Below are 17,352 nucleotides of genomic sequence, written 5' to 3'. Positions count from 1 at the left end.
GGTTGTTATCAGTTACCCAACATGTGCGTGTGTGCTTCTCAGTTCTGATTGTATTATACAGAGGGGAAAGCTTACCTCCTCTTGCCTTCTGGGGGAGGACTACATTCCAGGCGGGTAATTCATGTGAAAAGGCCTCAGTGTCGGACATGAAGCACTAAGGAGGGGAGAGCCTTGGAGGCTGGCTTGACGCTGGCTGCTCGTGCAGAGGACCTAGGTTTGGTTCTCAGTAGCCTGACAGATCATGACCACCTGTAACTCCAGTTCTAGGAGATGCAGTGCCCTCTCCTGGCCACTGCTGGCATAACAGTCATTTACATTTAAGACAAATTTTTAAAAGAAAATTTTGCCTACAGGATCTAGAGAACAGTGGGGAGGGGGAGGAGGAGGAGGAGCAAGAGGAGGAGGAGGAGGAAGAAGGAGGAGGAGGGGGAGGAGGTGGTGGTTGGCGGTGGTGGTGTGGGCTTCCAGGGCCTCGGTACCATGACTAACATGGGCCGCGTTCCACCACTTAGCTAATAAGGAACAAGAGCAGGTCCGATGCTACTGGTACCAATTTCATGTCATGAGGACAATGGTGACAGTGACATTGACGTTTCTCTTGAGAGCCGGTGGCTAGAATCTGCGTGTCCCTCAACTAAATGCCCTCTAGCTCTCCGGTTAGCATTCCTTGGGGAAATCGTTGCGATTGTGGCTGTTACGTTGGCTGTCTGTGTCCTCTCCCTACAGAATCGACACGACCAGAGTTGAGTTCACCATCCCGCTGAGGGAGAACTGGGCTCTGCCTTTTTTTGCAATTCAGATTGCAGCAATTACCTACTTCCTGAGACCAAACTTGCAGCCTCTTTCTGAAGTAAGTTTCTAGAACGTTTTAATTACTTGTGTGTGCGTGCGAGTGTGTAAGTCTGTGTGAGAGCGTGTGTGCGAGCGAATGTGTGTGAGAGTGTATGAGTGAGTGTGTCTGTGTGTACAAGTGAGTGTGTGACAGTGTGAGTGTAAGTATATGGGTGTTGGTTAGAAGTGTGTATGAGAGTGTACGTGTGTGTTGTCTGTGTGTCCTTCCATGTGTATGTATCCAGGTGTGTTGGGTCCCTCAGCAGAGGTCATGCAGAGGTCAGAGGAAAACTCAGGGGAGTCGTTTCTGATCCTGCCATCTGTAAGACCCAGGGACGAACTGGGGTTCTTCCTGTCTCCACCCACGGAGCTGACTCGCCAGCCCCAAGTTCCAGTAATCTTCTGGTTTTGTCTGAGAAGCAAAAAGTTGTGGTCCACACAGACAGCTCTCAACCCGTGACCAAGTTTGTTGTTTTTAAATGTTGTGTGCTTGCTTGTGTTTGTGGACGTGGCTACTTGGGACCTGGTGCCTGCGGAGGCCAAAGAAGGGCATCTGTCTCCTCAAGCCAGAGTTAGAAATCGTTGTGAGCATCCCGTGTGGGTGTCGGGAGCTGAACTCGTGCCCTCTGCAGGGACAGCAAGCTCTCCTGACAGCTGAGCCATCCCTTCACCCCCAAGCTAAGCCCTCTTCCTCTGAACTTTTTCCTCCTTTGCCAAGAAAATGTCAAGTTAAAAATGTCCTCTTTACAACCTACTCTCAAATAGTTGCGGGAAGCCCACATTGTTCTGTGAAACTGTGAGGATTTCTAATCCGTTAGAGATGTGGTTTGCTGTATTATGGCCTCCAGATCAGAGTGGAACGCACTCGCCATATGTGAATATTTATATGAGAAAATCACTTCGGGATATTTGGAGCTCATGTTACAAATGCAAAGCCTTTCAAAACAACAGTTTCTGCCTCCCCTGCTTTTATTTGGTTTATGGGGATATCGGCGACTCTGGAGAAAACTTAACTGAGAGGTTGTTTGAAGACTGGAGACGAGAATCCTTCAAAGGTTCGTTTTCTTTTGTTCCCACAGAGGCTGACCCTTCTTGCCATCTTCGTATCAACTTTTCTCTTTAGCCTGACATGGCAATTTAATCAGTTCATGATGCTGCTGCAGGCGCTGGTGCTGTTCATCCTGGACTCCTTGGACATGCTGCCAGCCGTGAAGGTGAGCGCTGCCTGCCTTCTGCTCCTTGGTGCACTCCCATCATAGGCTGCGATGGAAACCGGTACAGACCGGTGACAAAGGTGACACTGTTGATCTGTGTCATTGGGCTGTGCTTGCCAGATGCTAAGAACTGTGCGCAGCCCAGTTTGACAATTCAACACAGTTTTTGACACTGATTCACTTACTTTATGTGTAAGGATGCTTTGCCTGCGTGTATGGATGCCACATGTGTGCACGCAGTGCCCATGGAGGCCAGAAGAGGGCGGAGAATCCCCTGGAACCGTAGTTACAGATGGCTGTTAGCTATCATGTGGGTGCTGGGAATTGAACTTGGGTCCTCTGTAAGAGTTGGTCGTTCTCTTAACCGCTGAGCCATTTCTCCAGGCCCTCCACATTTTTTAAAGTTAAATAGCACCTCTAGGCACTGGAGCCATAACTCAGTGGTTTAGAGCACTTACTGCTCCTGCAGAGGACCTGGATTCACACGCACAGCAGCTCATAGAGTTACCTGCAAGTCCAGCTGCCGGAGATCCAGTGCCCTTCTCTGACCCCCACGGGCACTAACATATGGCACACCTAAACCCATGCAGGCAAATAATGTAAATAAATAAACAAATCATTTGCATGTGCATCTATTTACATGAGAGGCAGTGTCTCAGTCAGTTGCCATTTGTAACTGTGGCTTACAATTTAAAATGCAGCCGTAGCTCTTAAGTTGCCTTAATATGGAGTACCTATTTTTGTTATAAAGGTGTTTTGACTTTTTAAAAAAGGATTTATTTTAATTTTGCATATGCTAGCATGTAAATATGTGCACCAAATACGTGCCTGGTTACCTGCAAAGGCCAGAAGAGGGCTCCAGTCCCCTGCAGTCAAAGTTAGGCTGGTTATGTGCTGACAACGTGGGTGCTGAGAACCAGACCTGGAGCTTCTGAAGACGCACCAAATGACCTTAGCCACTAAGCCATCTTGAGACAGGGTCTTACCCTATAACCTCGGCTGACCCTGGCGCCTCCACCAGTCCTCTGGCCTCAGCCTCCTAAGTGCTGGGATTACAGGGTTGAGCCACCATTCCTGGCCAAACAATTGTTTTCTTCTATAATATTTTATGAAATTTTTATACATTCTCCCAATACATAGAATGTGTTTTTGTTGACTGTTGAAACAGTATAAACAAAGCCATTTCTATCTCCTAGTGTGTGCTGCCCATTTGCCTTGACAGTATTTGTTTCAGTCACATGCACATAGCTCACAGACAGATACTTACATACATTTTTTTAAATTCAATCTTTTAAAAAGAGAGTTAACGGCTAGAGAGATGGCTCAGCACTTCAGAATGCCCACTGGCTTGCAGAGGACCCCAGGTTTGATTCTCAGCACCCGCTTGGCAGCCCATAACTGCCTGTAGCTCTGGCTGCAGGGCGTTGGGCAGTCGTCTGCCGTCCTGGGCTCCTGCACGCGTGTGCACACAGCCGCAAGACATAAGTAGTTGAGAGCCTGAGCGCAGACAAGGCTGAATGCACACACTTCTTGTTCCAGTCCTACTTACACAAAGCAAATGACTGACTGCAGAGTTTAAAAAGGGAATGACTTGTCTCATTAGAATGAAAATGGACCCCATAGGGAGTGGCACTAGCAGGAGCTATGGCCTTGTTAGAGGAAGTGTGTCACTGGGGATGGGCTTTGAGATTTCAACTTCAGTCAGGCCCTGTGTCTTTCTCTTCCTGCTGCCTGCGATGCAGATGTTTGACTCCATCTCCAGCACCAAGTCCACCCGAATGCCACCATGCTTCCCACCATGATGATAATGAACCTATAAGCCAGCCCCAATTAAATGCTTTCCTTTATAAGATTTGCTGTTGTCGGGGTTGGGGATTTAGCTCAGTGGTAGGGCGCTTGCCTAGGAAGCGCAAGGCCCTGGGTTCAATCCCCAGCTCCGAAAAAAAGAACCAAAAAAAAAAAAAAAAAAAAAGATTTGCTGTTGTCATGTTGTCTCCTCACAGTAAAAGCCTAAGACAACTAGAAACTTCCAGACCAGAAGCAAATGTGGCCGTGAGTCTCCTGGGTTTTCCTTTTCCTTCACAGATCCAAGAGTAAGCACTAGAAAAACCAAAAAACCAGAAGTAACAGGAGAACAACATAGAAACTCACCAGAACAATGTTCTCCTAGCAGAGAACCAGAAAAGAGAAAATTTAGTAAGATAAAACTTAACAGCCTATAGCAGCCAACACCATACAAACACATGGGGCTCCACTCCCACCTGCCAGCAGGGGATCATGGGAGCGCCTGGATTTCTGTCCTCACCCTGTCCTCATGCCTGCCAAGTGCCAGGGCAATGTCAGAAAGTCTGGAATTTTCACCCTCTCCCACAGACCACATGGGGAGTCTGACTTCAGCCCCCACTTAGCTATGGTGACATCCCTCCTGCCAGGGCGGCATCCAAGGAGGCCAACTGCGTGCTTGCCAAGGTCAGTGGGCGAAGAAACTTCATAGTCAGAAGAACATATGATACTGTGCTCAGCCCTAAGTGGGACATCCATCTCAACCCCTGTCTCCCAGGTTCAAGAGCATCCTAGGAGGAGTGGCAGGAGGACGGTTGGAGGGCTGGGAAACGCCATCTTTAGGACATGCCCGGGCACTGCACCCATGAACTCGGCAGCTCTGGTTCCCTCGATGAGGCAGCAGCAGGCATTGCACTCAGTGGACAGGACATGGATGGGGGGAGGGAGACAAGTCAGGAATGCCTGGGCTGGACGGGAAGGAGGAGCTGGGGTGCGTGCACCAAGCTCATCCTCATAAATTGAACTTAAAAATCCAAGAAGATGTGACCACGAGATGTAACATTAGGAACATTGTCGTATTAGTAACTTCTCTCACTGCTGGGACAGATAATGTTTATTTTGTCCCGTGGCTTCTGAGAGATTTCAGTCTGTCTTAGCAAAGGCACAGTGATGAGATGCGTTGGTCCTGTCTGTGGTGTCCAGAGCATGAGGCAGCCTCTTGTTAGAGTCAGCAGACAGGAAGCAGATCAGAACCAGAGCTGGGCATAGCTGCTGACAGCCTACTGCTGGGGGCTGCCTTCCCTGCTGGGCCATCTCCCAAACACTCAGCTCTTCAGCCTCTGTCAGCTGTGGTTGCCTACACGAGACCCACACGGGATCAAAGCAGCCGAAATCCTGGCATCAAGGCCTCCTTAGTAGCTGCTGGCAGTGGGTAGTTGCTGAGGGAGGGAGCATCATTCTGCACTGAGGACGTGGCCCTGGTAGGTCTTCCACACTCTGATGGGTGCCTCACACCCATGCACATATGGGCAGCACTAGACTTAAGGGGTTATCAAAAACAAAACAAAGACCTGGATTTGAGAGGGAGCGTATTGGGAGACATAGGATAGAGATGGGCTAACTATGATCATATTTACTGTATACAGGTATGTAATTCCTCCAAAAATTTTTCAGGCCCCCCCACCAGCCTTCAAAAGGTAAACATGTCTTTGGAGGTATATTTCAGAATCAGATCTTCACAGTTAAGTAGTGTTTCAAAGGTCAGGTTTTTACAGAATAGTCACTGGTGTGAGGAAATTAGACTGTATAGTGTGTAGAGTATGCAGTTTGTATGAAATGTTAGGCTCCAGTTGGAACCCACATTCCCTCTGTTGGTAACAGTGTTGGGTTTTGACTCTTGACCCCACCGTTCTATCAATTACTGTTGTTTAATGCGTGTCTGTGTACAGTTAGGTGCAGTATCATCCTGGTCCCTGAGCACCTGGTGACACAGGCAAGACAGAGCCCGCAGGCCTCACTTCTCCATGCTTGAAGCAGACTGCTTTCCGCTGAGGTTAAAAGCTTGCAGCCAGGAGCGTCAGAACTGCTGCTCCACAGCTCTGTATGAGTGGAATTGAAAACAATCAATTCATTTTTTTAAAAAGATGTCATAACGTTTCTTTGCTGGGAAGAGACACCAGGACCAAGGCAACGCTTATAGAGGACATTTAATTGGAGCTGGCTTGTAGTTTCAGAGGTTCATTCCATTATCGTCATGGCGGGAGTATGGCATGCCCACTCTCATGAAGACAAGCGCAACACATAAACAGACACCTTTTTTCTATACAGTGGAGCGTCCTTTTAGAGACGATGGTTCTTGGAGCTAGGTATGCTTTCTGCTTGTAACCTGAGGTGTCAGCACTGTCCCGGGTCCTAATGAGATCTCCGTCCGTCCGCTTCCCTGCAGGCCACCTGGCTGTACGGCATCCAGATAAGCTGCCTGCTCCTCGTCTGCATGCTTCAGTTTTTTAACTCCATGATCCTCGGATCGCTGCTCATCAGTTTTAACCTCTCAGTATTAATTGTAAGAAAACTTCAGGTAGGACTTTGTAATTTTTATAAATGATACTGTAACATTTTAATTTTTAGCCCTCTCTTTCCTTCCCCCACCCCCGTGTGTGTGTGTGTGTGTGTGTGTGTGTGTGTGTGTGTGTGTGTGTGTGTGTTGGGAATGTGCACAGAGTAGAGTTCCCATGGAGACCTGAAGAGGGCACCCGATCCCCAGGACCTGGAGTTACCCACTGTTGCGAGCTACCTAAAGTGGGTACTGGGAACCAAGGGCTTTTCTGCAAGAATGGTATATGGTCCTAACTGCTGAGCCATCTCTCCAGCCCTATAAAATCTGTTTTGGATCACGTGGCTCACTGGACCTTATTTTCATTTGGAGTTCAAAGGAAAACCTGTCCCAGTTCCCAGTACAGAGCACCAGCAGGGTTACAGTCCCTCTCCTGTTAAAGTGCACTTTCCACTTTTGAAGTGAAACATTGTTTCAAGCTGTCTCAGCTCATTCTTCCCTTTCAGCAGTGATGGCTTCTTATGCAACTGAAACCTTAGCTCAGGCATTAGCCAAGGTTGCTTATCTGAAATACCTTATTATCTGTCATAGATGTAAAGCTGCAGTACAAGGAAGAAAAGATTGTTTATGTAATCAGTAGTGCCAGTGCCTCCGTCCCAGCTTTTCAGGTCTGGACCCTGCTGTTTGTGATGGCACCGTCCTTTCCTGGCTTCACCTGCCCTGTTAGTGTTATTGAAGTGATTTAAAATAAACTTTTTGAATTTTGAAAAATCCAAACAAAAACTTACAAGGGTATGGGGCACCTTGTAAGCTATCAAAATAGCATATAAACTCCTTTCATGTATATTTTTAATTCTTTGAGAATTTCATACACATATGTAATATATTTTTGATCACATAGACTTCCACTCCTGACCCTTCAGTCTCTCCTAAGACACCCCCAACATGTCCCCCTTCCAACCTTGACTTGTATTTATAAAATTACCTGATGAATCCAATTAGCCTTATGCAAATGGCTGTCAGGGCCATTCACTGCAGCATGGGTTGCCGAGTGGGAGCCATATCCTCTGAGTTATGACCATCCGCCTCCCTTCAGCCATCACCTGCCAATGGCTTCCCAGCCAGGGGTGGGCCTCATCAGCTCCTTCGTCCATACTGGGCCTGCGTCTGACTGATGTACCGCTCTTGTGAAGGTTGCCATCCCCACTGTGAATTCACGAGTACAGCATTGAAGAGCTTCACTCGCCCCACCCCCCCACTGTTGCATTCTTTCCACCCACTCTGTCCTGGTGTTCCCTGAGCCTTGGGGGGGGGGGTGTTCTGGGACTCACATTTAAGGCTAAACACCTAGAGTCAGTAATTCTGAACACTTAGGTCAGTTATGAGTCTCTGCATTAACCACTGACCACTGCAAAGAGGCAAGCTTGATCAAGCCTGAGAGTGGCACAGATGTGTAGATATAAACGTAAACATTCGGAAGACAATCAGATAGCCTGACCATTCCACAGAACAGCAGTCAGAGGATTTCCCCAGGACTGATGACCTCCCCAGCTTTTTGATAATAAAACGTGCTTTTTATTAAGTTTATGGGACCAGTCATGACTACCCTCCTGGTGAATAGACCTCATCTAGACAGAAAGCAGTTCGTTGGTCTCATACCAGCCATGCAGCCATCACACTAATGAGATCCCCTTGCCTGGCAGGCCAGTATCTTAGTGTGCAGGGTCAGTGCAGGGTAAGACATGGTGCTTTTTCCTTGCAGCAGCCTGCATAGCACCATCCTGCACCCCTGAGAGGGGTTCCCCACTCAGCACCAGTCTGCTGTCTCTACAATCCACATGTGTGATGTCTTCACCAGTAGGGCCTTAACATCTGTTACAGTGGACAGCCAAGGGCTTGTGCTCTTTCTGGGTGTGGCCTCCGTGTCTAGTAACTCACAGGGAGATCCCATGTGTTGACCAGGGTTCCCATTGAATAACCTATGTCCTCTAAGGGCAGCCTTGTTCACCCATGCAGGTGGTCTCTGTTGAGACTCCTGCTTTATTTAGTTACCTTACAAAGTAGTAGATTCCCACAAGGTTTTTCAAACACCCTTAGTCTTATCAGCTCCCCATACCTTTCTCAGCCCCATCCCTGCTTAGACCTTCAACCACCAATATCCCCCCACCACACCCCCCATTCCAGATCACATGTAAAATAATTAAAATAAAGGAAAAGAGACTCCATGAAGTAGGGTTTTTTTCCCCATATACATTTACCTGTGTGTTACATGAGCCAACATTTTAAATCTTCAAGCAATCTCAAACGTTTATGACCTTACAGTAATGTTGAAGTTTACCTAAATGCTAATTCAAAATTAACACAGTTCTTTCGATTTCTAGAAGAACCTGAAGACTGGAACCTTCCTGATTAGGATTTGGAAACTATTGTTGCATTTGCTTCTAGTTTTCTGCTTGACACTTTTTCTCAACAACATTATTAAGGTAAGTTAATAGGTGAGATTTAATCCATTCTGAAATGTGTTTATGGTGTTACAGTTAAGCTCTGAACATTGAATAAGGAGACTAATTCTCATTTATAAAGCGTACTGTATTGAGAATCGTGGACCTAGCAAGGGCCACACTCAGCTCTCTTGGTTTTAGCTCTTCATGTCTCTCTTCCCTTTCAGGATATACCTGTGTTAGTTGCTTTTCTGTCGCTGGGACAAACACCATGGCCAAAGCCACTTAGAGAACAGTTTATCTGGGCTAAAAGTTCAGAGGGTTACAGTCCAAAATGGTGGGCCAAGCAAGCTGAGCGCTCACCTCTTACAAACTGGGAGTGGGGTGAGGCCTTAAGGCCTTAAACACTGCGTCAAGGCCACGCCTTCGGACCCTCCTTAAGCAGTGCCACTAACTAAAGACCAAGCGTGCAAGTGCCTGAGACAACGGAGGACACCTCAGTCAAATCACTCGGAATCCATCTTAGTTAAGGTTACTGCTGCTGTCGTGAAACTCTGTGACCAAAAGCAACTTGGAGAGGAAAGGGTTTATTTAACTTACACATCCCTAGTCAGTGTGCACTGAGGGAAGCCAAGGCAGGAACTTAAACAGGGAACCTGGAGGCAGGAGCTGGTGCAGAGGCCTTGGAGGGCCATGCTTACTGGGTTGCTCTTCCTGGCTTGCTCAGCCTGCTTTCTTACAGAACCCAGGACCACCAGCCCAGGGTGACCCCACCCACAGTGGGCTGGGCGCTCCATTATCAATTGCTAATTTAAAACACGCCCAGCAGGCGGTGGTGGCACATGCCTCAGAGCTCTCAGAGCGAGTCCAGCCTGGTCTCAGACCTTCAGATCAGGTTCCAGGACGATCAGGCGCAGCACAGGGAAACCCTGTCTCAAGAAACCAAAAAGGAAAAAAGGAAAAGGAAACCCTCCAGGCTTGCTTTGGTCTTATGGAGGCGTTTTCCTCAGTTGAGATTTCTTCCTCTCGGCTGGGGATTTAGCTCAGTGGTAGAGCGCTTACCTAGGAAGCACAAGGCCCTGCGTTCGGTCCCCAGCTCCGAAAAAAAAGAACAAAAAAAAAAAAAAAAAAGAGATTTCTTCCTCTCCTAAAACATGACAGCATAGCGCGTGCCCCACTGTGAACTCTTAGGAGTTAAGGCTCAACTTTAAAAACATGAAATATTGCCTATTAGCACCACAATATTCTTTAAATGATTATTTTCTCTTTATCTTGTTGAGGAGATTTTTGAGACAGGTACAACCTAGCTGGCCTCGAACCCCATACCCACTGTCTCAGCTACCCCTGTGCTGGGATTACAAGTGTGCATTTCTGTGCCCCACAGGACAGGTTTTACAGGGGCAGTCTCATTTGTTGTCGTTCAAAAGGAGGTGTGAGTTTACTTTTGCTAAGTTAAAAATGACCAACCCCAGACTGAGATGTTATCATGGGTAGTTTATGAATTCAGTGTGCAGCGAGCCCTGGGTCCTAGTCCTACCAAGAGGATTAAAAATAGCGAGGTAGAGAATAACTTAGGTAGTAACCTGGTCACTGTGCAGAATAGTCTGGCCTGGAATTGTCAATCGCTCTGCCTGCTCTGCCTACCACTTTATTAAGATTTTTATTTAAGTCATCTAGAGCATAGCTCTGTTTAATGTTGGGTTTTTTTGTTGTTGTTGCCACTGTTGTTCTGTTCTGTTTTCTGAGGGCAGACTTTCCTTAGGGGTATGCCTCTTGGACCTCTGTGCCCTATTTGATTTTTTTTTTTAAAGATTTATTCATTTATTATATATAAGTACACTGTGGCTGTCTTCAGACACACCAGAAGAGGGCATCGATCCCATTACAGATGGTTGTGAGCCACCATGTGGTTGCTGGGATTTGAACTCAGGACCTCTGGAAGAGCAGTCAGTGCTCTTAACCGCTGAGCCATCTCTCCAGCCCTGCCCTATTTGATTTTGTTTTTTTGTTTTATGTATGTGGTATTTTGTATGCATGTTTGTCGGTGCACCACATGTGTGTTTATGCACCGCTGTATGTCTGGAGCTCCAGGAAAGGCATCTGATCCCTGAACTCGAGTTACAGGTCACTATCTGCCACCACGTAGGTGGCGGGAGTCAAACTTGGGTCCTTTGGAAGAGCAAACAGTGGTCTTAAGTGCTGAGCCATCTCCCCAGTGTCCCACTTGTTTTGTGTGTCTTAGGTGGGTCTGTGCATCTGAGTGCTGTGCCCCTGGAGGCCAGAAGAGGGCACCAGACCCTCTGAAGTTAGAGTTCTGTGCAGTTATGAGTCACCCTATTCGGGTTCTAGGAACCCGGTAAAGGGTCTCACCCATCTCTCCAGCTCCCACTGTTTGTATTATGTGGGTTTCCAAAGTCCATAAATAAAAAGTAAGTTACATCAATTATAATTACATCACTAATGATGAACACTGGAGTTGGGGTGGCTACTCCTTAGTGTTACTTCTGTCCAGAGTTTATCTGCTCCAAGGATACTAACAGCTCATTCCTTTTCTCTCTCCCTAATAGAAAATTCTTAACCTGAAGTCAGATGAACACATCTTTAAATTTCTGAAGGCCAAGTTTGGGTTTGGAGCAACAAGGTAGGACTGGCAGGAGAGCATGCCCACAGTTTGATACCGAAGCCGAGGGGCGCTTTACCCTGGAGCCCTGAAGCCTTCGGCGGCAATGCCCTGAAGTTTCCTCGCCCGTCTTGAATGTAATATCTTGCTCTGCCTTCCTTCCCCAGGGATTTCGATGCAAATCTCTATCTGTGTGAAGAAGCCTTTGGCCTCCTGCCTCTCAACACATTCCAAAGGCTCTCAGAGACACTGCTTTTTTACGCGTACATGTTCGTCCTATTGGTCACAGTGGTCACAGCGTCCGTTGTGGCCTTTCATAATCTCAGGTAGGACTTTTAACACTTTGATGAAATTGTTCTCGATGGGAGATGGGAGAGGGAGGGAGGGAGGGAGGGAGGGAGGGAGGGAGGGAGGGAGGGAGGGAGGGAGGGAGGGAGGGAGGGAGAAAAGGGAAACAGCAAACACAGCATCAGAGCACTGTTCCTCTTCAAAGAGGGTACACCCAGTTTCAGGTAGACAGAGTGCTGAGTGGGCTGGGTTCTGCGGGGCTGGTATACTTGGGAGTGTCCCTCTCTGGTGAGTCGGGTGACCTGCTAGTCACTACTTTCTTGTCGAATAGGAAGACCTGCTGTGAGGCTGCTGGGTAACTGAAAACTGAGACCCTTTTCTAGGCGTTGCCATCACTACCCGTTGTTGGTATTGGTTCGTGAGTCTGGTTTGGTTTCAGTGATTAGCTCCATGTGGCTTTCTTCTTCTAGATTAGCCACATGCAGCCTGGGCCCTGCGACCAATAGCGCTACAGTGTGGCGCAGCACAGAATAGTGAAATAACTGAAAACATGGGGTTCTGTTTTGGGTCAGTGTGTACATGTGCGCGTGTGTGTGCATGTGTGTGTCTGTAATCCTTTTTGGTAACTCCATCACACGATTCTCAACTGAGAACTTTACATTTGGTGACACAGATCTGTAAGCCTAATAACTCAGGAAGGCAAAGCAGGAGAATCGCAAGTTCAAGGCCACCCTGCGCTAAAACAAGTTCAGGGCCAATGTGGGCAACTTAGACTCAAAATAACAAGGGAAAAGAAATGAGCCCAGTGATCCGTCACTTATCCAGCATGCTCCAGGCCCAGGGTACCAGAAGAATTAAGAGATGATTATTGTTCATTTGTTCCCCCGGTCTCGTTTGAAAGTTCATGCATTCGGTATGGCCATAATTATGAGTATTACTGAAACCTTTATGTACTCATTGCCTGTATTTACAATGTACACACCTCCCAGTCTACGGAGGAAAGAGCACAGTGAAGCGACATTAAGAGTTAGTACTCAAAAAAAAAAAACAAACAAACAAACAAACAAAAAAAAAGAGTTAGTACTCAGTGTATAGGAACCATTCACACGATTGAGCTGTATCACGAGCACACTTTTAACGATAGCGTCGTCTCTTGGATGTAAGTGATAAAGCGTTGGTAGGTGGATGGCCTTCCATCTGTCAACTGAATTCAAAGTTCAGGGATCCTTTTTTTTTTTAACTCTTGTTTGTTTTTAAAAACTTGAAAAAAGTACTAATAGGAACTCATAAAACCTCGAGAAAGTTCTCCCATTCTCAGGCATCTGCACAGGGCTTGTCTCTGTTACTCTTGGTCCAAGACTTGAATCGGTTGAAGTTTTTCCTTGGATTACAGTCTCCCATGGGATCGCAGTCATTGCACTGCTGATGCGGTGACATTTGTGTTCCCACCTCAAGCCTCAGATTCGACACTGATGGCACCGATGCGTCTCCTCGTCGGGGAAACAGCAAGGTTTACCTAGGTCATCGCTACACACCCAGAGTTAATGTTGCTCACTGGCTGTTTTCTGCAGTGACTCCACAAGTCTGCAGCCTGTGGATCAGACAAGAAAGCGTGTGGTTGACCTGAAGCCAGAAGCCGCATACAACCTGATCCACACCATTCTGTTTGGTGTCTTGGCGTTGAGTACGATGAGGTACTTCCCGTCTCGTTTGATTAATTTTTTTTTTCTTTTCTTTTTTTCAGAGCTAGGGACCGAACCCAGGGCCTTGCGCTTGCTAGGCAAGCGCTCTACCACTGAGCTAAATCCCCAACCCCTTGATTAACTTGACAGCTCTTTGACTGATGTTATCGAGCAGTGTCATCTGGCAGTTGTCTTTGTTGATGATTCTGTCCCTGTGGCTCTGCCCTTCAGTGTACTCGTCCCTCCGTTAAGCAAGCATTCCTCAGTGGTTTCCATGTATGATCGCCCCTAGACTGAACAGATGAGTCACGCTCTGGCCGATGGCTTCTGCGCAGACAGGGCTGTCTGGTCACTGTGTGCAAACTCCCCCCTCACTTGCTCTCGAATCGCCAGGCTCTCTCCCGGGCAGCTGACCCGTGCTCTGCCATTTCAGGATGAAGTACCTATGGACCTCCCACATGTGTGTGTTTGCGTCCTTCGGCCTGTGCAGCTCTGAGATCTGGGAACTGATTCTGAGGCTGGTTCATCTCTGCAACCCGAAGAGGGTTAGTGTCGTCCCGTCTGTCAGTCGGAAAGGTTTCTCCTGTGTCTGTGCCTTTTAGCATTTCAGGGGGTGCCGGGTGTTGTGTGGAGTGGATTATCTTTCATAACTCATTTAGGTTTTTGACAATTTCATGCATGTGTATAATGTACGCTAGCTCCTCCTCATTATCCCCTCCCTCTCCCTCACACCCCGATGAGTCCCCTCTGTCCTAGTGTGCTTTCTGTTGCTGTGATAAACCTCCATGACCAAAAGTGACTCTACCTACCTTTCACGTCCCAGGTCACAGTCCGTCACAGAGAGAAGTCAGGGCAGGGACTCGAGGCAGGAATAAATCACAGTCTGGTCATCAGTTACATTTAATTCACTTGTATTTTCACATGTCAGATACGTTCACTGTATACAGAACTTGGGAATGTAATAAAAAGCAAAATTAAAACTTTACAATAGGTCTGCTGTCCAGAATTACGATTGTGATTAAGACATTCTCCTAAAAAGTAATTTACCACCATCTGCGTATTAAGGCTGGGCAGCCCGTAACCAAGAACACCATTGGCAGGGTGGTAGGCACCATGTGCATGCTCAGAGGCAGACTTTGAGGCCCACGAGTCCAGAGACATGTGATCTAAATAGAGCCTTTGTCCCACAGATCTGGGTCATGCGGTACTCGGTGCCCGTTCTCACCCTGCTGTGCCTGTGCTGTAAGGTAAGGCTGGTCTCCCTCATCCTTCGTTTGTGGCATCCGCAAAGGCTACCTTTAAATCTTGTTGAGTTGGCATTAATAGGAAATCAGGGTTTAAAAACCTATAGTTTTTAAGCATTAGGGTAAAAAGGCTATTCAGAAAAGAAAAGAAAAAAATTTTAAGCCTTCCTGTTAATTTCAACTCTTAATGGAAGCAAGATTTTGAAAATGTTTCCAGACCTATTCTGAATCAAAGAAGGCAGAATAGATTTCCCCTGGTGTAGAGTGAGCGGTTTTAAGACAGGCCGACGTTGACCTGCTCATTTCATTAGCGCTCATTAGGAGCGCTGGACACTTGTAATAAACCATGTAAGGTAGTGTGTGGGGCAGGGTGTGGTGGTGCCCACCAGCAGTCTCAACAGGAAGGCCGGGATGGGAGGATCTGCTGTTCAAAGCCAGCCTGGGCTTCATAGCGAGACCCCAAAAAAAACTAAACAACAAAAAGAAAGGCTGACCGCTCCCCCAACGCAGAGATGTGTTACTGAAGCAATGAGAAATGCCGCAGTCTCCTCTAACTGATCTGGCAGAGTCCCCAGACACCCTCAGAGAGACACTGGCCACTTGGTGATGATTCCTTTGTGTTACATTTTTCAGATTTATAAGCCTTGAATTTTCATCTTGGAAAATGGCACAAAGTATTTAATCTGATTGAACTCTTAAACCAAACCTAACCATATGTATATTGTTGTTGTTGTTATTTATTTTATTATTTGTTTTGTTTTGATTTTTTTTTTTTGAGACAGGATTTCTCTGTGTGGGCCTGGCTGTTCTGAAACTCATTCTGTAGACAAGGCTGGCCTTGAACTCAGAGATCCGTCTGCCTCTGCCTCCTGAGTGCTGGGATTAAAGGCGTGCACCACCACCCGACCATATTTTTTATATTTTTTTGTGTGGTTTTAAGTTAGAGCAGTAGACTGGAGGCTACTGTGGAGTGGCCCCAATTTGTTAGGGTGTTCAGGGGAGCGTCAGCCTGCAGCTCAGGCTCCAGACGGCTTCTGTTTACCGAAGGCTTTAGGCTTGGGAACTGTATTTGCTAATCAGTTGCTGTCAGAACAGCTGCCACCATGGGCAGAGCCCACGAGCTCCAGGAATTTTACTCTCTTATGTAAAGAAGTGAAACAAGGTTAAATAGTTAAAGAGCAACTTGGCAACTTTACATGGAATTATGAGGTTTGAACCTCTGCCCTCAGTGTCGTTCTGGTGTCCCCACCACAACTGCGAGAGCAGGGTAGTACTGAGGACTGACTGTGTGTGTGTGTGTGTGTGTGTGTGTGTGTGTGTGTGTGTGTGTGTGTGTAGATCAGAGAACAACTTTGGGAGCCTGTTCTCTCCTTACATATTTAAGTATGTATGCCTGTCTGTGTATATGTGTATGTGTTTGCATGTACTTGTGTATGTAAGAATATGTGAATATGATATATTTGTGTGTGTGTGCATGGTGTGGGTGTGTGTACAGATGTGTGTGTATATGTTTTGTATGTGTATGGATGTGTGGGTGGATAGATGTGTATGTATGAATGTGTGTACGTGTGCGTGTGTGTGTGTGTGTGTAGACTGAGTTCTTCCATGAGTTCTTCACTACCTGTTGAAATCTGGTGAGTTTCCTTTGTAAAGCTGTTTAAGGACTTGGAGATAAGATTTAGGAAGGTTTAAAGAACACAGAAAACATGCTCTAGAGCTTTGCCTCTCAACCATGGTTAAGGCAGCAGCAGCAGCGCCTATGAAGTAGGAAATGCAAGATGTGGGCTGCCCTAGACCTCCTGAGTCAGAAGCTCATGGTTCAGCCATGGCGATGATGTGCAGGCATCGAGTTCGCAGAGCCTGTTGTGCTTCCTAGGACTTTCTCCTGTGATAACCACGTCCTGGGCTGCTGGCCTGCACCAAGCAGATCGAGTAGCAAAGTACCTGCCTTCTAGCTCCTTGATGGTGATCACTCCTCCCTGTGGCAGCCTGTCATTTCCAGCATGCTACATACATTCTGCCTGCCGAATAGACTAAGAGCAGTCCCCTTGCCTCCAAGAACCACTGCCGTAGGGGACCAGGGCAAGCACTAGGAAAACCTAACTCACCACTGCTGCCACCAGCAGTCCTGGGGTCAGAAAGTTGGGACTCCAGTGAGTTTCTCAAGAGTGTTTGTTGCAGAGGCCTTAGGCAGGCGACCTGATTCCTCTGCTCATGCTACATGAAATCCTTTAGCCACTTCAACTCCAAATCTGCAAAGTAAAACCAGGCATGGTGGCTCATGCCTTTAGTCTCAGCATTAGGAGACATAGGTATCTCTGTTAGTTTAGCAGCCAGCCTGGGCTGCAGAGTGAGCGAGGCTTTGTCTTTTAAAGAAAGAATCGTAAAGTCTAAGACCAGAGAGACTATGAGCAGTGCAGACCTGAGGAGTTGCCCCCGACAGTAAAGCTGTTTTCCATTCTGGGCCGACCAGGAAGGCCTTCTGCAAGTGACGTGAGTATTTATTCAAAGCCTGGCTTCAGTTTTACTGGCAGTTACACTGTGCACCGTGTTCTTTTCTCTAGGGTAATCCTGTTCAAAGGGGAAGCAAGGCATGCGCTAGGCTCCTCAGAGCCAGAGATTAAAAGCATTCACTCTGGTTCTGATTAGCTTATTGGATTGTTGAAATCCCAGCTAATCTATTGCATCCTGTTAAA

General features: G+C 47.1%; 1 protein-coding gene across 5 annotated transcripts in view; it reads left to right on the top strand.

The window, feature by feature from the left end:
- The window catches only part of Dpy19l3 (dpy-19 like C-mannosyltransferase 3), a 67,027-nt gene that overhangs the window by 31,721 nt on the left and 17,954 nt on the right, over nt 1-17,352 (top strand). For all 5 annotated transcript variants that reach the window (NM_001135835.2, XM_006228888.5, XM_006228889.5 and 2 more), the window contains 9 exons: nt 727-850; nt 1,911-2,045; nt 6,274-6,405; nt 8,763-8,864; nt 11,390-11,463; nt 11,610-11,768; nt 13,302-13,424; nt 13,846-13,957; nt 14,603-14,659. In NM_001135835.2, coding sequence (NP_001129307.2) covers nt 727-850; nt 1,911-2,045; nt 6,274-6,405; nt 8,763-8,864; nt 11,390-11,463; nt 11,610-11,768; nt 13,302-13,424; nt 13,846-13,957; nt 14,603-14,659 — 1,018 coding nt within the window. The remainder of the gene's footprint in view (nt 1-726; nt 851-1,910; nt 2,046-6,273; nt 6,406-8,762; nt 8,865-11,389; nt 11,464-11,609; nt 11,769-13,301; nt 13,425-13,845; nt 13,958-14,602; nt 14,660-17,352) is intronic.

This window comes from Rattus norvegicus, chromosome 1 (genome assembly GCF_036323735.1).
Source record: "Rattus norvegicus strain BN/NHsdMcwi chromosome 1, GRCr8, whole genome shotgun sequence".
In the NCBI taxonomy this organism is placed as follows: Eukaryota; Metazoa; Chordata; class Mammalia; order Rodentia; family Muridae; genus Rattus; species Rattus norvegicus.
Note: the sequence above shows the minus strand (reverse complement) of the source record. Positions and strands in the feature narration are given on the sequence as shown.